Below are 22,995 nucleotides of genomic sequence, written 5' to 3'. Positions count from 1 at the left end.
ATAATCTGCCATAGTCAAGAAAGTCTTATAATTCGCTCTTCTTTTGGCTACAGCACTGTCTGTAATATAAAATTTAAGAAAACAAGAAAAAAGATATTGAGAAAACTTAACTAATTATGGAATCTGTCTGACTAAAAAACAATGGTTTACTTTTGTATTGTTACACTTTATGTAGTTTTCGAGAAGTTTCTTCATCCTTGCAGGTGAACTTGACATGTTTACAAAAATCCATAAAATGTAATAATTAGTGATGAGCGAGTATGCTCGTTACTCGAGTTTCTCTGAGCATACTTGGGTGGTCTCCGAGTATTTCAGCGTACTCGGAGATTTAGTTTGTCGACGCAGCTGCATGATTTGTGGCTGCTAGACAGCTTGAATACATGTGGGGATTCTCTAACAAACAGGAAATCCCTGCATGTGTTCAGGCAGCAATGTGTTCATGCAGCTGCATCGACATAAACTAAATCTCCGAGCATGCTGAAATACTCAGAGACCACCCAAGCATGCTTGGAAAAACTCGAGTAACGAGCATACTCGCTCATCACTAGTAATAATCTGACATATACTGGTTCACATTGATGCAAATAACAGTGCTAATTTGATGATGTTGGAGATTTGCAGTGTTTCTCTATTTTGTAAATCATATATGACTCCTATTATACACAATACTTAAAAGGAATCTGTCAGCAGGATTTCACCCCCTCACCCAAACTATTTATATGTGCATGTGGCTCTATCAAAGGCAAGTCCAACAATATCTTTACATGACCAGTCCATTCCTTCATTGCTAAGAAAACAGCCTTGGAATTAATTTGCATATGAGGTTGTAGATCTGAAGCCTCTGTCACTCCTGCTCTATTCTCACTCAGCACTATCTCCTGCTTGACTGATAGCTCTTTTGCCTGAAGTCACACACCATTGAAGCTGTGAGCTAAGCAGGAGGAGGCAGCACTGGGCGGGAAATAGAGCTGGAGTGACAAAGGCTTTAGATCTTCAGACTCATTTGTATATCAATTCGAATGCTGATTTCTTAGTAATGGAGGAAAGGACTGAGCATGTAAAGTTATTGCTGGACTTGTCTTTGAAAGAGCTACATGCACATATAAATAATTTGGGGTGTAAAATCCTGCTGACAAATTCTTTTTAATTGTCTGAATTATGCTGTGTCAACTTTTAGAAAATAGCCACTGTAGTGACCAAATGATCAACGGTACTTCAAAACTAGGTGGCATTACAGATTCATGGTCGCCTAATAAATGGATGGCCTGGACAGGGATCGTCTTTACAACTCTGGTTTATAGAGGTGTCCTAAGTGGGCCCTTTTCTGTGACATCTCTTTTCCCTAACAGGTTATATGGACAGGGAATGGCTTTACTTTAATGCTAAGAGAGAAACTTATGCCATAACATTTTATTATGTTTAATACTAAATATCTTGTATTATTACTACCATGAACATTACTTTTTATTGAAGCATTTTTGTGGTGCTTTATCAGGCAGGTTCCAAACAGAATCTGCCAGAAAAAGACATCATGTGCTCAAAGCTTACTGAAGCTTTTCTGAAGCCTTTTGATTTGCAGCGTCTAGTTTGGAGAGGATTCCATTATGAACTGTGTCAAAGAAGTGACAAGCGCTTTCACTTTTTCCACCAGAAGTTTTTTTTTTAAATTTAAAGCAGAAAAAAAATGCCCAAAACATTGAACCTCTGAACAGCAAAGTGGTTTTGCAATCGTAATAAAGAGGAATAGGTTTTTTTTCAAGTGTTTTTTAGTAGACCCTTTCCAAAGCTAAAAATAAATTAATTTTTGTTCACAAGCAAATAGTAAATGTTATTTAACCTTTGCCAGAGTCATTATTTAAGGGGGTGATTCTGCTTAATGTGAGTTTATGGAGGCGGTCCTTTTTTCTTTGTGTAGAATGGGGATAAAGATCATCTTTCGATTTGGAGGACCTGTCATGTCCCGAATTACAGACAATCCACTGATTTATAGAAATACAGTCATACTTATTTTTTTCAGTGATGGTGCTGTACTGAAATTGAACAGATTTCCTTGCAAATTACATCTGCTCACTGCTAATCATAGAATCATAGAATGTTAGAGATGGAAGGGACCTCTGGGGTCGTTGTGTCCAACCCCCTGCCCAATGCAAGATTCACTAAACCATCTCAGACAGAAGTCTTTCCAGCCTCTGTTTGAAGACTTCCATTGAAGGAGAACTCACCACTTCTCGTGGCAGCCTGTTCTACTCATTAATCACTCTCATTGCCAAAACGTTTTTTCTAATATCTAATCTGTATCTTCTCCCTTTCAGTTTCATTCCATTGTTCTTGTGTTTCCATGTGCAAATGAGAATAAGGATGATCCCTCTACACCAGGGATGTCAAACTCAAATACAGAGAGGGCCAAAATTAAAAACTTGGACAAAGTCGTGGGCCAGCCTTTATATTTATTAAAACAATGTCTACAATTGAGGATGTTTATCCTTAGCAACAAATATAAGTACATTCATACGCTGTGAAGGAGCTAAAGGTATTGTCCGGTCTGAAATTACAAGTCTGCAGTCACTCTGTGTGACTGCAGACTTGTGAATCTTCCCTGCACGTGCGCTGTGAGGATTCTCTGAGTCAGTCGGGAACAGCGGTCACGACACCGCATGTATGCATTATGCAAACTCCTGGCCAGAACCTGACTGGGCTGTTTTTGGCATGCTTAATATTAGAATATAGCACAAGGCCAGAAGCAGTTTTGCGGTCACATGATCGCTGGTCCCGGCGCTGGGAGGATTCACAAGTCTGCAGGTACACAACTACATATTCACTATTTGCTGCAGGGGTCAGTGACCGCACAGGGAGGAGCACTAGATTCAGGCACTTTATGCAGGACCCCATTCGTACTGTAGTGTGTATGGGAGAGGGGAAGAGGGGGAGGGAGGCAGGGGTGATGCATTGCTGCGTATAGTTTTCTGGTGGTTTTTAAGATGGCAAATTTTGTATATTGAAGGAAACAAGTAAAACTTAAGCACACTAGCAATTCGACAAGACTGACATCAAAAGCCTCAAGAATGTAGTAAGGGAAAAAACAAATGGCATGGAATAAAAATGTAAGCAAACCTACAGTGCTGTAATCTTCAGAACAGGAGAGCAGTATATGCGAGTAATCCCTTCTGTGTTTGTGAATGGCACAGGAGGCAGTACAGTTCTTCTGCCCCTTCCAGCAGAGGCAAGCTGTGGTCAGGTGGGGATTTACTACATATAGAAGAAAGGTCTCATCTATCCTTACACAGAAGCCCCTCTTATCTGGTCACCTGCTGAGACTTCTCTTCTCCTATTAGACAGTGTAGTGGGTGGTCTGAAGAAGTGCCAGCAAGTAACATTACATTCACTGTGCTCAGGGCACTTGCTTATGTCTGATGCAGCTCCTTCAGACTGCAGGATGGAGGGGGTGCCTTCCTCACAGGCCAAATATCATCAGCCTGCAGGTATTTCCCCACAGGCCAAATGTGATAAGCCTGCAGGCTGCAGGCCAGAGTTTGACATGTGCTGTACGCTATGACATGCCTTCAGATATTTGTAGAAAGATATAAAGTCTTCTCTTAGCCTTTTTTGCAGGCTAAACATTCCCAGATCCTTTAACTGTTCCTCGTAGGACATAGTTTACAGTTCACTCACCATCCTAATCTTTAATACTAACCTAATTAGAACATTAGCATGCTTGATATGAAACCTTAGAATTGAAAAATCAAACCCACAGCAGCTATGTTCCAGGTAAAACCTGTTCATATATTATAGGGTTGAGATAGAAACATATGAAATCGAATCTTTCTATTTATCTATCTATCAATCTATCAATCTATCTATCTACAGTGGGGGAAATAAGTATTTCATCCCTTGCTGATTTTCTAAGTTTGCTCACTGACGAAGACATGAACAGTCTGTAATTTTAACCCCTTTACACCCAAGGGTGGTTTGCACGTTAATGACCGGGCCAATTTTTACAATTCTGACCACTGTCCTTTTATGAGGTTATAACTCTGGAACGCTTCAACGGATCCTGATGATTCTGACATTGTTTTCTTGTGACATATTGTACTTCATGATAGTGGTAAAAATTGTTTGATATTTCCTGCGTTTATTTGTGAAAAAAACGGAAATTTGGTGAAAATTTTCCAACTTTGAATTTTTATGCCCTTAAATCACAGAGATATGTCGCACAAAATACTTAATAAGTAACATTTCCCACATGTCTACTTTACATCAGCACAATTTTGGAACCAAAATGTTTTTTGTTAGGGAGTTATAAGGGTTAAAAGTTGACCAGCAATTTTTCATTTCTACAACACCAATTTTTTTTAGGGACCACATCAGATTTGAAGTCACTTTGGGGGGTCTACATGATAGAAAATACCCAAGTGTGACACCATTCTAAAAATTGCACCCCTCAAGGTGCTCAAAACCACATTCAAGAAGTTTATTAACCCTTCAGGTGTTTCACAGGAATTTTTGGAATTTTTAACAAAAAATGAACATTTAACTTTTTTTCACAAAAAAATTACTTCCAATTTGTTTTATTTTACCAAGTGTAACAGGAGAAATTGGACCTCAAAAGTTGTTGTGCAATTTGTCCTGAGTACGCTGATACCCCATATGAGGGTGTAAACCACTGTTTGGGCGCATGGCAGAGCTCAGTAGGGAAGGAGCGCCATTTGACTTTTCAATGCAAAATTGACTGGAATTGAGATGGGACGCCATGTCGCGTTTGGAGAGCCCCTGATGTGCCTAAACATTGAAACTCCCCACAAGTAACACCATTTTGGAAAGTAGACCCCTAAGGAACTTATCTAGATGTGTGGTGAGCACTTTGACCCACCAAGTGCTTCACAGAAGTTTATAATGTAGAGCCATAAAAATAAAAAATCATATTTTTTTACAAAAATGATCTTTTCGCTCCCAATTTTTTATTTTCCCAAGGGTAAGAGAAGAAATTGGACCCCAAAAGCTGTTGTGCAATTTGTCCTGAGTACGTTGATACCCCATATGTGGGAGTAAACCACTGTTTGGGTGCATGGCAGAGCTCGGAAGGGAAGGAGCCCCGTTTGACTTTTCAATGCAATGGAATTGAGATCGGACGCCATGTCGCGTTTGGAGAGCCCCTAATGTGCCTAAACAGTGGAAACCCCCCAAAATCTAACTGAAACCCTAACCCAAACACTTCCCTAACCCTAATCCTAACCACACCCCTAACCCGAACACGCCCCTAACCCTAATCCCAACCATAACCCTAACCACACCTCTAACCCTGACACACCCCTAACCCTAATCCCAACCATAAATGTAATCCAAAACCCATCCCTAACTTTAGCCCCATCCCTAACTTTAGCCCCAACCCTAACCCTAATGGGAAAATGGAAACAAATCCTTTTTTTATTTTATAAAACTAACTAAGGGGGTGATGAAGGCGGGTTTGATTTACTATTTATAGCGGGTTTTTTAGCGGATTTTTATGATTGGCAGCTGTCACACACCAAAAGACGCTTTTTATTGTAAAAAATAGTATTTGCGTCTCCACATTTTGAGAGCTATAATTTTTCCATGTTTTGGTCCACAGTCATGTGAGGTCTTGTTTTTTGCGGGACGAGTTGAGGTTTTTATTGGTACCATTCTCGGGCACGTGACTTTTTTTGATCGCTTTTCATTCCAATTCTTGTGAGGCAGAATTACCAAAAACCAGCAATTCATGAATTTCTTTTTTTTTTTTTTTTTTTGGGGGGGGGGTGTTTATACCGTTCTATGTTTGGTAAAATTGATAAAGCAGTTTTATTTTTCAGGTCAGTATGATCACAGCGATACCTCATTTATATTTTTTTATGTTTTGGCGCCTTTATACGATAAGAACTATTTTATATAAAAAATAATTATTTTTGCATCGCTTTATTCTGAGGACTATAACTTTTTATTTTTTCACTGATGACGGTGTATGGCGGTTTGTTTTTTGCAGGACAAGATTACGTTTTCAGCAGTACCATATTTTTTATATCCCTCTTTTTGATCGCGTGTTATTCCATATTTTGTTCGGCGGTATGATAATAAAGCGTTGTTTTTTGCCTTGTTTTTTTTTACGGTGTTCACTGAAGGGGTTAACTAGTGGGACAGTTTTATAGGTCGGGCGGTACTTTTATTGTTTTTTTTTATTTAGATAAAGAAATGTATTTATTGGAACAATATTTTTTTTTTCTTTATTTAGGATTTTTTTTTTGTTACACATGTAAATATTTTTTTTTACTTGTTTACTTTGCCTCAGGGGGACATGACTATATATTATCAGATCGGTGATCTGACACTTTGCAGTGCACTGTGTCAGATCAGCAATCTGACAGGCACTGCAGGAGGCTTGCTGGCGCCTGCTCCGAGGGTCTCAGGGAAGCACGCAGGGAGCCCCCTCCCTGCTCGATGCTTCCCTATGCCGCCAGAACGCTGCGATCATGTTTGATCGTAGTGTTCTGGGGGTTAATGTGCCAGGAGCGGTCCGTGATCGCTCCTGGCACATAGTGCCAGATGTCAGCTGTGATAGTCAGCTGACCCCGGGCCCCGATCGGCCGCACTGCCCCCGTGAGCGCGGCTGATCGGTGATGACGTACTATCCCGTCGGTGGTCATACTGGCCCATACCACCTTGACGGGATAGTACGTCATATGTCAGAGAGGGGTTAACGGTAGGTTAATTTAACATTGAGAGGTAAAATGTAAAAAATTAAATCCAGAAAATCACCTTGTATAAATTCTATACATTTATTTGCATTATGCAGTGAGAAATAAGTATTTTATCCCTGTGGCAAACAAGACTATACTTGATGGTAAAACCCTTGTCGGCAATCACAGCTGTCAGACGTTTTTTGCAAGGGATCAAATACTATTATTTCCCCCACTGTATCTATCTCGTATCTATCAGATAGATGGCAGATAAAAATGAGATGATAGATCTTTGTTAAATAATTCCCCTATAAACTACAAAAAGACAAAAAATATGAAGTAAAATTTGTTAGGATATTAGCAGCTCAAGCTGATGTTATAAATTAACTCAATATATTTATATTAGTCTAAGTGGGGCCAGTAAGTCAGAACCAAAAACTGAAATGCACAATTTCGCTTTACAATCTTTAGATTTGATAATGATTATTATCAGTCTATACATAATATATCAAACCTTAATTCTATATATACAAATATAAAGTTATATAAAGGTATTTCCATTAGTTCAACAAAAGTTCAACATAATGAATCATCTGTCTGTACAAGGAGATGACGAAACTTCACAGAATTTCTATGCGTTATTCTGTTAAAAATCCCGTAATTGTTTTGGGGTATCTTTTAAACCTTCTGAAATCCTTCATCAATTGCCTTTCCATTTAGACAAAGTGTACTATTCTGCAGATTATCCTTGGTCCCCTCATCTTCACTAAGTGCAGGTCTCTGTTCGTATCTCCTCCGATAGAGCATTCGGCAGATCACTGTGGTCAGGAACATTTCAATGATTAGAAGTTGCTGATTCATGTCTGAAATAAAAATGACATCCACACAATATAAGATTTAAGGTGATTTATGGTCAATAGAGATTTTTCTTCTATTTACTGGAACTTAAATTTAGTTTAGCTGCAAATTTAAGTGTAAAACTAACAATTACATTTTAAAACATATTATTTATAAAAAAAACAAATTCATAATCATTCTGGAGGCAGCTGTAGATATATCTTCTATTTAAGATACAAGAAATTGTGTGTTTATTCACAATTTCAGGCTGGATAGGCTCACAAGAATGGCCTCCGAGTGACCCCTGTGAGGTAGTGATACCATAGAGTGTGGACAAGATCTATATGAATGGTAATTGCCCTGGTCAGATCTTATAAAGGCTTACCCCCATAGCAGAGATACAAAAGGTTGTTTAGAAGTAAAATCTCCACTAAGATGTAAAATAATAGGTAAACATATGCTGGGCCTCATGAAAAATGGCCTCAAAATGGAGTGTTGATTACAAGGGCCCACTGGGTCCTCAAGAGGGTAGAGGCCACAAGCTTTCAACTTTATGCCCTCCCCATAATTTAGTGCTGACTGCCCAACCTCTCTGGGTGCCCAGCTGTTGTGAATTCTGCTCTTGGGTTCCCTCCGGTGGTTGTTGGTAGTAATGCAGTTGTCCCTGGGTTGCAATCCTGGGCAGGTGTCCCTGCTGATTGCAGCTCTGGCTGGGATATTTAGGTGTGCAGGATTCATTAGCCCTTGCCAGTTGTCCATTGTTCTTGGAGATTTTGCATCTCTGTCTGGTTCCTCCTGCCCTGCTGCCAAATCAGCAAAGATAAGTGTCTGGTTTTGTTTCTACAGCACACATGTTGTGTGCTTGACAATTCAGTACTATTCAATGTTTTTTCTTGTCCAGCTTAGACTGTGTTTGGATATTTCAGTCAAGTTGGATTCTCAGGAGATGCAGATATACATTCCATGTCTTTAGTTAGATGGTGGAATATTTGTATTATCTGCTGTGGATATTTTTAGGGTTTTAATATTGACCGCTTAGTATTCTGTCCTATCCTTTCCTATTTAGCTAGCGTGGCCTCTTTTGCTAAATCCTGATTTCTGCCTGCGTGTCTTTCCTCTAATACTCACAGTCAATATTTGTGGGGGGCTGCCTATCCTTTGGGGTTCTGCTCTGAGGCAAGATAGAATTCCCATTTCCTTCCTATAGGGGTATTTAGTCCTCCGGCTGTGTCGAGGTGTCTAGGATGTGTTAGGTACACCCCACGGCTACTTCTAGTTGCGGTGACAGTTTAGGGTTTGCGGTCAGTACAGGTTCCACCTACTCCTGAGAAAGTCTCATGCGGCTCCAAGGTCACCGGATCATAACACCCAGCATTGTCCTCCTGGCTGCCACTCTTCTCTTCTTTTGCAGCCCACCACTCCGCATGTGCTTGTTCATGACATTTTAAAGATCAAAAATCACAAATTGCCCCAGACTCTGGCCAATGCCCAAATGCCCAAGACTTGACAACAGTCCTATTCTGGCCTGAAGCGGTGAAAGTAGATTTAGTTTGTGAGCCTGTTATGATGTGTATGTACCAACTCCAAATAGTTAAGACTTGGCTTATGTTCGTGACTTCAATTATCTGCTGCACTCCCTGTCCTCTGCTTGGTCTTCACTTATGACTGATCTGTGCTCCTTCTGACTATGATTCCTGCTTTCTGCTGTGTAACTGCAGCTTTGACATGTGTTTTTTTTCTTCTCCTCCGCTGTAAACCTGGGAATTCCCTGAGTAGGAAAGTCCACACTACCTTGCAGAGGTTAAAAGTAAAGTCCGCAGAATACCTTAAGGTACCGTCACACTAAGCGACGCTGCAGCGATACAGACAACGATGCCGATCGCTGCAGCGTCGCTGTTTGGTCGCTGGAGAGCTGTCACACAGACCGCTCTCCAGCGACCAACGATGCCGAGGTCCCTGGGTAACCAGGGTAAACATCGGGTTGCTAAGCGCAGGGCCACGCTTAGTAACCCAATGTTTACCCTGGTTACCAGTGTAAAATGTAAAAAAACAAACACTACATACTCACCTTCGCATCCCCCGGCGTCCGCTTCCTGCACTGACTGAGTGCCGGCCCTAACAGCAGAGCGGTGACGTCACCGCTGTGCTGTGCTTTCACTTTGCGGCCGGCGCTCAGTCAGTGCAGGAAGCGGATGGCGGGGGATGCGAAGGTGAGTCTGTACTGTTTGTTTTTTTACATTTTACACTGGTAACCAGGGTAAACATCGGGTTACTAAGCGCAGCCCTGCGCTTAGTAACCCGATATTTACCCTGGTTACCATTGTAAAACATCGCTGGTATCGTTGCTTTTGCTGTCAAACACAACGATACACGGCGATCTGACGACCAAATAAAGTTCTGAACTTTAATCAACGACCAGCGATATCACAGCAGGATCCTGATCGCTGCTGCGTGTCAAACACAACGATATCGCTATCCAGGACGCTGCAACGTCACGGATCGCTAGCGATATCGTTTAGTGTGACGGTACCTTTAGACTCTCTCCCAGGTTTATCTTGAAGCCAAATCTTTTAGTGACTCAGTGGGTAAATGTTTACAGTTAGATACATTAATTTGGATTGAGATTGGACAATGTGATGTGGCTGGAGAACAAGGCACAAGGTGTTGTAAAGTGGCCTATTCAGATTTTTAAAACATTGTGTAAAAGGCCTGAGAGTTCTATTTAAGTTCCTATTTAAGTTCCAATACATGAACTAGCATTGTACCACATGCTCCATATCAGCTTCAGAGTGTAGGTGCACTAATACATTGAATATATTTAAAAGCTTGACAAAAATGTAATGGAAAATTGTACTTTTATAGAGATTTATTATTCTCCCTCTTCTTTGCTTCTTTCTTTCCTTCCTACCTCCAGCCCTGCCTTCCTACTGTCATCTCTCTGTCCCCGCCTTTCTTTCTTTCTTTCTTTCTTTCTTTCTTTCTTTCTTTCTTTCTTTCTTTCTTTCCTTTTCTTTCTTTCTCTAAATTATGCAGGCTGTAGCAATTGCTGTAATCCCAGTTCCACATAGTTTTCTTATCACCTCACTCCCATGTTTTGTTGTGATGTGATAACTAATCATCGATCACACTTCCAAAGTGCATAGTAGCCCTGTCTGGCTAACCCGCCCACTAATATCATGTGTCGGAATGAGATGATAATAGGGAAAGGACAAGAGCTATACAACAAGTTTGATTGTGTGTCAGACGGCATATTACATGTTTTCTAGCTATTGAGGATAGTGTTAAACAAACAATCAACCTCTTCTATAGTTCCTATTATTAGTATTGTTACACAATTAAACATTTTCCAATTCTTTGTTACAAAACATAGTGTAACCTTAATGACAGGTCAACATAATGATAACCCAAACTATCATCTGTGTCTATGTGACATTTTCCATTTATATTACCAGACAAATGTTATTTTATTTCTATTTAATTGTGTAATTTGCTATTTCTTGGGATTCAGTTCTAATTTTTGATGTGCGTATTATTTCTCGCTGTCTGTGTTTTTGTTAGTGAGCGGAACGAGACATTATCAGGACCTTTCTTCTGTCTTATTATTCAGTTCTGCTTTTAATTGCACAAAGGTTTGAATCTCTCAAATAAAACTTGAAAAAGGGAGAAGACACTTAAAAGGGATTGTCTCATTTTGGTAAATTTGTACATTTTCAAAGTGCTTGTAAAAGCAAGGCCCTCTGCAATTTACTTCTTATAAAAATTCTCTCCAGTCTCAAGAATGGAGGAATTTTTAATTGTATAGTTCACAACGTGTCTGCTAGGCAAGGAGAGAACGCTTCCTAGCTCTTTGCTGTAGGACCTTACAACTCTGCACTGTGATGCCGAGGCAAGGCTGCATTTAATAGCAGCATTGGCACCTGATGCTACTTTGTTTTAATTTTACAATTAATACTGAGAAATATATAATATTTAATGGAGACATGGGTGATAGGATATATACTGTATATATATATATAATTTTGTGTTCAGTATAAATTATTTTAATCAATATTTCACTGAACACAAGGACATGTTTCATAAAACATTTTTTAACTCATCATGACGTGAAAGTAAGGTTAAGAAAATAGAACTTTCAGTACAGAAAGTTCTGTTTTACTCAAATTAGTTGATGCAAACATAATTAAACCTAACCTCAAAAACTACTTCATCTGGTATTTTGTATGACCTCCATCATTTCTAAGACCATACCAAGTCTTCTAGGCATGGAAGGAACAAGTTGTCAACATATTAGAAAATCTATCTGTTTCCATTCTTCAAGAATGACATCTGGAGGCTGGATGGAGAGTGATGCTCAACTTTTCTCTTCAGAATTTCACATAGGTGTATGATTGGGTTCAGACCAGGACACTTCGTCACCGAATCTTTCACACTGTTCTCCTTCAGAAATGGAATAATGGCCTTAGATGTGTGTTTTGGGTAATTTCTTAAGTTGGAAAAGAAAGTGCATGTCTACCAAGGGCAAGGAGTGATGGCAGCATCTTCTCTTTCAGTATATATGCCACTCTAGAACTTGATGGTTCGGACAAGAATGCTTTATATCCCTCTGCTCCACTGAAATAATATGCATGTTTGGCCATGTCCAATGTGTATTTATTGAGCGCAGCAGGACTAGTAGGCCGATCTTACAGCAAATTGCTAACCCAGGTCTATGACCAGCTTTATCTTTTAGTGCCTACTAGAGATTTCAGATCAGATATCCCAGATATCTGATCATCTTGTCACCATAAATGTATGGTTAGCTGTTAGAAATGTATCTTATCATTTCTTATCTTATCTATGGTTATCTCAGTCTCTGGGTCAAATCCGCTGTATTGTTATAGTGCAAATAGTAATATACATGGTGTGTTTTGGTGGAGAAAGTGTCCTTTCTCTTTGGTGTGAAGACAGAAGAGATTTCACTTCATCTTCAGGGGAAGTATAGAGCAGCTGCAAGAACTCCTTAAAGGGGTTGCCCAGTATTTTATATTGATGGCTTACCCTTAGGACAAGTCAACGATCTTAGATTGGAGAGGGTGTGATGAATTGCAGAGTAGAACTACAAAGCATAGTCAACTGCATAGCTGGGGAATTCCTCCACCCCACATGTAGAACCCCACCGCACACATAGAACCCATTCCACATGTAGAACCCCATCCAACCCATAGAACACCTCCCTTAGAACTCCACCCCACCCATAGAACCCCACCCCCCACAAGTAGAACCCCACCCTAATTTCTGATTGGCAGCTTTCTGTATTCGTAGAAAGCTGCCAATCAGTGGTGTGGGTGGGGTTATACACAGCTCAGCATTCCCAGAACTGCTAAATCTACATCAGATAATACAGTGATTTTATCACAACTGCAATAAACAGACCAGTAAGTGACACATTATTGGAACTAGGGCCTTTCCCTCTACATTATGTTGCTCTCAGATGATTTCTTAAATATTATTTGTATTGCTTTGCCATGAATGAGTAACTTGCATCCAGTTATTAAAAGAAATCCACTGTTGCTATGATTCAATGAATTATCAAACCCAGAATCCAAGAGCTATGGAAAGTATATGACTAGATTTATAGTATTTAGCACACGATGTGGTGGCACTGCCCTGCTAACGATCTTCCCAAGTTAGAAGTCTACTGAAACAGACTAAAGGACCTTTTGAAACACTTAGGAAGCCTTTGCAGGTGTTGTTTGTTATTCTAATTTACTGAGATAATGACTTTTCATTGCCTGTAAGCCATAATCATCAACATTAACAGAAATAAACACTTGAAATAGATCACTCTGTTTGTAATGACTCTATATAATATATGGTTCACTTTTTGTATTGAAGAACTGAAATAAATTAACTTTTTGATGATATTCTCATTTTGTGAAAAGCACCTGTATGTAATAAATTAGTGAGCGATATCTATAATACAGCTGTAGATCATTGAATGTATGGCATTTGTATTGCGCGTCATCGTAATACATGAAATAGTAAAAGCCACTGCAGTGAATACTTTTATCACAGGTTCCATTTACATAAGGCATTTTAAATGGAAGTGCAGGAAGAAAACAGGAATAATGAGTTCTGCCCAAAAAAATGAATGAAAACATGATATGCATTTCCAAACCAATACCGTTTCTTCATTAGGTAAGTTCCTGCACTGCGGAGAACCATGACAACCTATGTGCACCGAGCAAACTATTATAGATCACTCAGTGCACTTCGTTTATTTTGGTCTCCCTGTGTAAGCGACCACCGATCAATACAAATTTACTGATCAGCTTCCATAACATGCCATGGTCGATCCATGTAAACAGACCATAAGCCCTATTCAGTTTAAGCCCAGAGATCAGCAAGTTATCACTAATCCTTTGGTTCTGTGATAATTTTCTCAGTTGGGAATATCGCTTTATGTAGGTAAAAATTCCTTAGTTTAATGCCCCCTTATAAAATCCAAATTAAGGTTTATATTTTGCTATAATATGTCCAAATATACATATTTACTCATATTTACTCACATGAGGCTCTGGCTGTACTGGGAAGTGGTGGAACGCAGGAAATAACACGTGTGGAGCCAAGAATATTGATGATTGAAGTCTGAAGTTGGCTCAAAATAACAATGAACTAAAACAATGGAAATGAAAATGTTACATCAGTTGTCTAAAAGTAGAAAATACGAGTAATTACACTTCATGGTTCGCCTCCTAGAGTGTACTGTAATGTGATTGTCATGGGTATATTAGATGGATGATAGCAATGGATTATACAGATAACTATCTCTCTGGCCTAAATTTGGTTGGTTGTTATTGAATTTACATATAAATCCCTGCATTGCTGGACTGAGGTGCCAAGGGCTCACCAGTAACATTGATTCTACAGGTCCACTCTAGAGCTACATGCAAGTATTACCTGATCCTTGTGTTCAATTTTTCAGCCAGCACAGTCTCTTTACACGTACATGAAAGGATGGCTGCAGCCACATCTCCACTAGAGATGAGCGAACCTTTCAAGGTTTCGGATCGGTGAATGTCCCGATGTTCATCGAACATGTTCGACGAATATACCTGAACCCCATTTACTTCAACGAAGGCAAAACCAAATGCATAGACAACATCTTCGGGAGGGGCAAAAAGGCTGGCAAAACACCTCTCCATTACTAAGACATAGGCTTGATGTCACTGGATAATAAAAAGGTGACATCAACCCCACAAATATAACCCTACTTGCCACCACCACAGGGCAATTGGGAAGAACTGGGCAAAGCGCCAGCACCATTACAACTCTTCCCTTGGCGCTTGTGCTGACTTTAGTGAGTTGAACTGAGTTCATTGGCTGTGAACTCTCAGGACCTTTCTAACACCACCGCAAGCATGAGAACTTTCTCACGCTCTCAGTGACGTTAGTCATGCCTTAGGAGTTCACCGCGAGATACAGAGCAGCGGTAGCACATGTTGCTCAGTATCTCTGCTTGATGCCAGTCTGTATAGTCGCAACATGCAACAATGCAGCCTGCCACCTAGATGTAGCAAAGCTAGACCCGTCGTGGGACAAATGAATTATTATCTTCTCTGCGGACAGGTGAGGAATATTGTTGTTTATTATTTTAATTCTGTTACAGGAGACATTGGCTTTTGTGGATTATGCGATGACGTGGGTATGGTTTAATTTAGATTCATTAATGGAGTCTGTGTCATTCTTTCAATTAAATGACTTTATTCTGGATGTGTGCTTATTTACAATATAACTATAGGATTAGTAATGGATAGGCACCTTATAGCTGCCTCTCCATTACTAACCCATGGACCTGATTTTACCGACAATACAAAGGTGACATCAACCCCACAAATATGAACTCTACTTGCCACCGCCACAGGGCAAGTGGGAAGAGCCGGGAAAAGCACCAGAATAGGTGCATCTATTTACTGCTCCGTTTCTCAGGTGGGTGCGGGCTGCTATTTTTAGGCTGGGGGGGGCAATATTCATAGCCCCTTACCAGCCAACCTGATAATACCAGCCCCCAACTGCCTGCTGTGCAACGACCTACGTCATTCAGAAGGAGAATGGTAACACCCTGCTGTTAAATTATTCTTATGTTTCCAGGGGGGATAACAGAGTTCTAAGAACAGATGCTATAAAATTGTTATGAATATTATTAAAATTGTTGATGAAAGTATTTAGTACAGACAGACCAGTAGAGTTGCCAAGTCCTCTTTAAAGGGAACCACAAGCTCCATGAATCAAACTCTAGATGCATGAGTGCAGCCAGGTATATTTTACTCTGAAAGGTTATGGAGTTTCAAAATAGTTTGAAATTCCAGCCAGGGACTATGTCTCAAATGACTAGTCCAAGAGGCAGGTGTCTGGCAGCTTCCCCCTACCCCACTCCAGTTGACTAACAGGTCTCCCACTATATGTGTTATAGGGAAAGATCTGTCAGTCAAAGGGATCATGGGTGGGAGAAGCAACCAATGACCGGACTTGTCAGCTGAGACTGATATGACCCCAATGGCGAGGGTCTCAGAGGAACGTGGAAGTCTGCAGAATACAAAAATCCAGCTCATAGGGCAGTGGTAGCTGGGTTGACCATATATCTACTCCTAACGCCAACACTAGAAGTAGCCGGGGATCATTCCTACGTTGATTCTAGATGACACGCTCCAGCCGGAGAATCTAGCTACCCCTAGTAGAGGAAAACAAAAGACCTTTCTTGCCTCCAGAGAAGGGGACCCCAAAGCTGGATAGAAGCCCCCCACAAATAATAACGGTGAGGTAAGAGGAAATGACAAACACAGAAATGAACCAGGTTTAGCACAGAGAGGCCCGCTTACTGATAGCAGAATAAAGAAAGGTAACTTATATGGTCAACAAAAACCCTATCAAAATCCACACTGGAAATTCAAGAACCCCCGAACCGTCTAACGGTCCGGGGGGAGAACACCAGTCCCCTAGAGCTTCCAGCAAAGGTCAGGATATATATTTGGAACAAGCTGGACAAAAATACAAAACCAAAACAAAATAGCAAAAAGCAAAAAGCGGACTTAGCTGATATAACTGGAACCAGGATCAGTAGACAAGAGCACAGCAGACTAGCTCTGATAACTACGTTGCCAGGCATAGAACTGAAGGTCCAGGGAGCTTAAATAGCAACACCCTTAACTAACGACCCAGGTGCGGATAAAAGGAATGACAGAAAAACCAGAGTCAAAAAACTAGTAACCACTAGAGGGAGCAAAAAGTAAATTCACAACAGTACCCCCCCCTTAGTGAGGGGTCACCGAACCCTCACCACGACCACCAGGGCGATCAGGATGAGCGGCATGAAAGGCACGAACTAAATCGGCCGCATGAACATCAGAGGCGACCACCCAGGAATTATCCTCCTGACCATAGCCCTTCCACTTGACCAGGTACTGAAGCCTCCGCCTGGAGAGGCGAGAATCCAAGATCTTCTCCACCACGTACTCCAACTCGCCCTCAACCAACACCGGAGCAGGAGGCTCAGCAGAAGGAACTATAGGCACAATGTACCGCCGCAACAAGGACCTATGAAATACATTGTGAATAGCAAACGACACAGGAAGATCCAGACGAAAAGATACAGGATTAAGGATTTCCAATATCTTGTAAGGCCCAATAAAACGAGGTTTAAATTTGGGAGAGGAGACCTTCATAGGAACAAAGCGGGAAGAAAGCCATACCAAATCCCCAACGCGTAGTCGGGGACCCACACCGCGGCGGCGGTTGGCAAAGCGCTGAGCCCTCTCCTGTGACAACTTCAAGTTGTCCACCACATGATTCCAGATCCGCTGCAACCTATCCACCACAGAATCCACCCCAGGACAGTCAGAAGGCTCCACATGACCCGAAGAAAAGCGAGGATGGAAACCAGAGTTGCAGAAAAAAGGCGAAACCAAGGTGGCGGAACTAGCCCGATTATTAAGGGCAAACTCAGCCAACGGCAAGAATGTCACCCAATCGTCCTGATCAGCAGAGACAAAACACCTCAAATAAGCCTCCAAAGTCTGATTGGTTCGCTCCGTCTGTCCATTAGTCTGAGGATGGAAAGCAGACGAAAACGACAAATCAATGCCCATCCTACTACAAAAGGATCGCCAGAATCTGGAAACGAACTGGGATCCTCTGTCTGACACAATATTCTCAGGGATGCCGTGCAAACGAACCACGTTCTGGAAAAACACAGGAACCAGATCGGAAGAGGAAGGCAGCTTAGGCAAAGGAACCAAATGGACCATCTTTGAGAAGCGATCACATATCACCCAGATAACGGACATGCCCTGGGATAGCGGAAGATCAGAAATGAAATCCATGGAGATATGTGTCCAAGGTCTCTTCGGGACAGGCAAGGGCAAGAGCAAACCGCTGGCACGAGAACAGCAAGGCTTAGCTCGAGCACAAGTCCCACAGGACTGCACAAATGACCGCACATCCCTTGACAAGGAAGGCCACCAAAAGGACCTGGCCACCAGATCTCTGGTGCCAAAAATTCCCGGGTGACCTGCCAACACCGAGGAATGAACCTCGGAAATGACTCTGCTGGTCCACTTATCCGGGACAAACAGTCTGTCAGGTGGACAAGACTCAGGCCTATCAGCCTGAAATCTCTGCAACACACGTCGCAGATCCGGAGAAATAGCTGACAAGATAACTCCATCTTTAAGAATACCAACAGGATCAGCGACTCCAGGAGCATCAGGCACAAAGCTCCTAGAAAGAGCATCGGCCTTCACATTCTTTGAACCTGGTAAATACGAGACAACAAAATCAAAGCGGGAGAAAAACAATGACCAGCGGGCCTGTCTCGGATTAAGGCGTTTAGCAGACTCGAGATACATCAGATTTTTGTGATCAGTCAAGACCACCACACGATGCTTAGCACCCTCGAGCCAATGACGCCACTCCTCAAATGCCCATTTCATGGCCAACAACTCCCGATTGCCCACATCATAATTTCGCTCGGCAGGCGAAAACTTCCTAGAGAAAAAGGCACAAGGTTTCATAACAGAGCAACCAGGGCCTCTCTGCGACAAAACGGCCCCTGCTCCAATCTCTGAAGCATCCACCTCAACCTGAAAGGGAAGTGAGACATCGGGCTGGCACAAAACAGGCGCCGAAGTAAACCGGCGTTTCAACTCCTGGAAAGCCTCCACGGCAGCAGGAGCCCAGTTAGCTACATCGGAGCCCTTCTTGGTCATATCCGTCAAAGGTTTCACAATGCTAGAAAAATTAGCGATAAAACGACGGTAGAAGTTAGCGAAACCCAAGAACTTCTGTAGACTCTTAACTGACGAGGGCTGAGTCCAATCAAGAATAGCTCGGACCTTGACTGGGTCCATCTCCACAGCAGAAGGGGAAAAAATGAACCCCAAAAAGGGAACCTTCTGTACACCAAAGAGACACTTTGAGCCCTTGACAAACAAAGAATTTTCACGCAAAATTTTAAAGACCAACCTGACCTGCTCCACATGCGAATCCCAATTATCAGAAAAAACCAAAATATCATCCAGATAAACAATCAAAAATTTATCCAGATACTTCCGGAAAATGTCATGCATAAAGGACTGAAAAACTGAAGGCGCATTGGAGAGCCCAAAAGGCATCACCAAGTACTCAAAATGACCTTCGGGCGTATTGAATGCGGTTTTCCATTCATCACCTTGCTTAATGCGCACAAGGTTGTACGCACCACGAAGATCTATCTTGGTGAACCACTTGGCACCTTTAATCCGGGCAAACAAGTCAGACAACAGCGGTAAAGGATACTGAAATTTGACAGTGATCTTATTTAAAAGCCGATAATCAATACAAGGTCTCAAAGATCCGTCCTTTTTTGCCACAAAAAAGAATCCCGCACCAAGAGGGGAAGAAGACGGACGAATATGTCCTTTCTCTAGAGACTCCTTGATATATGAACGCATAGCGGTATGTTCAGGTACCGACAGATTAAACAGTCTTCCCTTAGGAAATTTACTGCCTGGGATCAAATCTATAGCACAGTCACAGTCCCTATGAGGAGGCAGTGCACTGGACTCAGACTCACTGAAGACATCCTGATAATCAGACAAATACTCCGGAACTTCCGAAGGCGTAGAAGAAGCAATAGACACAGGCAGGGAATCCCCATGAATACCACGACAGCCCCAACTTGAGACTGACATAGCCTTCCAGTCCAGGACTGGATTATGGGTCTGTAACCATGGCAGCCCTAAAACAACCAAATCATGCATTTTATGTAAAACCAGGAAACGTATCACCTCGCGGTGTTCAGGAGTCATGCACATGGTAACCTGTGTCCAATACTGCGGTTTATTTGCTGCCAATGGCGTAGCATCAATACCCCTAAGAGGGATAGGATTTTCTAATGGTTCAAGAGTAAAACCACAGTGCTTAGCAAATGACAGATCCATAAGACTCAGGGCAGCACCTGAATCTACAAACGCCATGACAGGAAAAGACGACAGTGAGCAAATCAAAGTTACAGACAGAATAAATTTAGGTTGCAAATTACCAACGGTGACAGGACTAACAACCTTAGCTATACGTTTAGAGCATGCTGAGATAATATGTGTAGAATCACCACAGTAGTAGCACAAGCCATTCCGGCGTCTATGAATTTTCCGCTCATTTCTAGTCAGGATTCTATCACATTGCATTAAATCAGGTGTCTGTTCAGACAACACCATGAGGGAATTTGCGATTTTTCTATCACATTGCACCGAATTAGGTGTCTGTTCAGACAACACCATGAGGGAATTTGCGGTTTTGCGCTCCCGCAACCGCCGGTCAATTTGAATAGCCAGTGCCATAGTATCATTCAGACCTGTGGGAATGGGAAAACCCACCATAACATTCTTAATGGCTTCAGAAAGGCCATTTCTAAAATTAGCGGCCAGTGCACACTCGTTCCAATGTGTCAGCACGGACCATTTCCGAAATTTTTGGCAATACACTTCAGCCTCGTCCTGCCCCTGAGACATAGCCAGCAAGGCCTTTTCTGCCTGAATCTCAAGATTGGGTTCCTCATAAAGTAAACCGAGCGCCAGAAAAAACGCATTAATATCAGCCAATGCCGGATCTCCTGGCGCCAGCGAAAAAGCCCAATCCTGAGGGTCGCCCCGTAAGAACGAAATAACAATTTTTACTTGCTGAGCAGAGTCTCCAGATGAACAGGGTCTCAGGGACAAAAACAATTTACAATTATTCACAAAATTCCTAAACTTAAACCTGTCTCCGGAAAACAGTTCAGGAATCGGTATTTTAGGTTCTGACCTAGGATTACTGATAACATAGTCTTGTATGCCCTGCACACGAGTAGCCAGCTGGTCCACACTTGTAATCAAGGTCTGGACATTCATGTCTGCAGCAAGCATAGCCACTCTGAGGTAAAGGGGAAGAAGAAGAAAAAAAAAAAAAAACAACTCAGAATCTTCTTTCTTATAATCCCTCTTCTGCAATGCATTAAACATTTAATACTGGCCTGGCAAACTGATATGACCCCAATGGCGAGGGTCTCAGAGGAACGTGGAAGTCTGCAGAATACAAAAATCCAGCTCATAGGGCAGTGGTAGCTGGGTTGACCATATATCTACTCCTAACGCCAACACTAGAAGTAGCCGGGGATCATTCCTACGTTGATTCTAGATGACACGCTCCAGCCGGAGAATCTAGCTACCCCTAGTAGAGGAAAACAAAAGACCTTTCTTGCCTCCAGAGAAGGGGACCCCAAAGCTGGATAGAAGCCCCCCACAAATAATAACGGTGAGGTAAGAGGAAATGACAAACACAGAAATGAACCAGGTTTAGCACAGAGAGGCCCGCTTACTGATAGCAGAATAAAGAAAGGTAACTTATATGGTCAACAAAAACCCTATCAAAATCCACACTGGAAATTCAAGAACCCCCGAACCGTCTAACGGTCCGGGGGGAGAACACCAGCCCCCTAGAGCTTCCAGCAAAGGTCAGGATATATATTTGGAACAAGCTGGACAAAAATACAAAACCAAAACAAAATAGCAAAAAGCGGACTTAGCTGATATAACTGGAACCAGGATCAGTAGACAAGAGCACAGCAGACTAGCTCTAATAACTACGTTGCCAGGCATAGAACTGAAGGTCCAGGGAGCTTAAATAGCAACACCCTTAACTAACGACCCAGGTGCGGATAAAAGGAATGACAGAAAAACCAGAGTCAAAAAACTAGTAACCACTAGAGGGAGCAAAAAGTAAATTCACAACATGAGACACATAGACCCTGATACATCAAAGTGTTTACTCGAGTTTCCTATAAAAAAAGCTTCAAAAAGTCGCTGTCACGCTCCCGCCACTCACTGTGTCCTAGGGATGCTGTGGATGACAGGTAAGCCCCCCTATAGCTAGGAGGGGCATGTTGGGCTGTCAGTGTAGTGTTTGAGTTAACTCCAGGTGTTTTCCTTTCTAGTTAAGTGACAAGCTATTTAATTGACTGTCAATGTTAGATTGTTGCAAATTGTAGCTTCACCTCAGTGGAGTGCTTACTATGTGCTCTGTATTTTGACTACCCATTTGTATAAACCCTTTTGCTTTTGACGTATTCTGACTTTGGTTACCAGACTCCGGACTTTGCTCCTTATCCGTTTGTCTTATCCCTCTGTCTTTGACGTACCTTCCTGGCTTTTGACATTGGACTACTTGACCACTCTGTCTCATGACTAGTCCATGACCAGTGACTAGTGTCACAGTCCCACAATGCAGAGTTGAGCAAAAATTCTGCAAATTTTGGCATCTTCAGTTTTGGGCAGCTCCACCAAATGGGGTGTATCTAGTGAGGAGTTGGGATAGGTCATTGTAATTCCCAGCCATCAAATGCATCAATACTGGCAGCTTTTTTTCGACAGAGATATTATTCCAGTGCCTGACCAGAGTAGCATTTCAGTGGAGGTTCAAGGAGGCCCACAATTCTGAGAAGGTGCACCATATTCATTAAGTGGTGTGCTCCCCTTAATGAATTTGGTGCATCATTCTCCAAAACGCCCCCCTAATTAAGGCTGCTCCCCACTTATTCTCCAGGCGTCTTTTCAAAGCATAATTACTCTCAAATGCTGCAGTGTTTCAGAGTAAAACATTCACGGCTACTGGCAGGTTCCCTTTTTGAATGTTTTAGGTCTTTTGAATATTTTCCCCAGTCCTTGCAATGTGTAAAAGATGGCCAATTTTGTATAAGTTCTGAAATTTTTCTTGTGATGTTACAGAAATTGACTGGTATTCATGTTTTCTCTCACAGCTATAAAATCTCATAAGAACCCTTGTGGGACTTTCCTTTTTTCTCAAGAAGCGTGGTTTTTTTTTTTTGTTTTTTTTTTACAAAACACTTAATCAGGGAATCTGGGAAGCGGCTTTGGCACCGTGACATATATTATTATCAGTAAGTAATATTTCTGGAAACTGT

General features: G+C 41.7%; 1 protein-coding gene across 1 annotated transcript in view; it reads right to left on the bottom strand.

The window, feature by feature from the left end:
• Positions 1–5,739: 5,739 nt before the first annotated feature.
• LOC143815456 (organic solute transporter subunit alpha-like) overlaps positions 5,740–22,995 on the bottom strand; it is a 61,726-nt gene continuing 44,470 nt past the window's right edge. Inside the window, exons 7-8 of the mRNA XM_077294662.1 lie at positions 14,072–14,177; positions 5,740–7,549 (exon numbers count right to left, since the gene is read on the bottom strand). Of these exons, the coding sequence (XP_077150777.1) occupies positions 7,365–7,549; positions 14,072–14,177 (291 nt within the window). The 3' untranslated portion in view covers positions 5,740–7,364. The remainder of the gene's footprint in view (positions 7,550–14,071; positions 14,178–22,995) is intronic.

This window comes from Ranitomeya variabilis, chromosome 3 (genome assembly GCF_051348905.1).
Source record: "Ranitomeya variabilis isolate aRanVar5 chromosome 3, aRanVar5.hap1, whole genome shotgun sequence".
Classification (NCBI taxonomy): domain Eukaryota; kingdom Metazoa; phylum Chordata; class Amphibia; order Anura; family Dendrobatidae; genus Ranitomeya; species Ranitomeya variabilis.
Note: the sequence above shows the minus strand (reverse complement) of the source record. Positions and strands in the feature narration are given on the sequence as shown.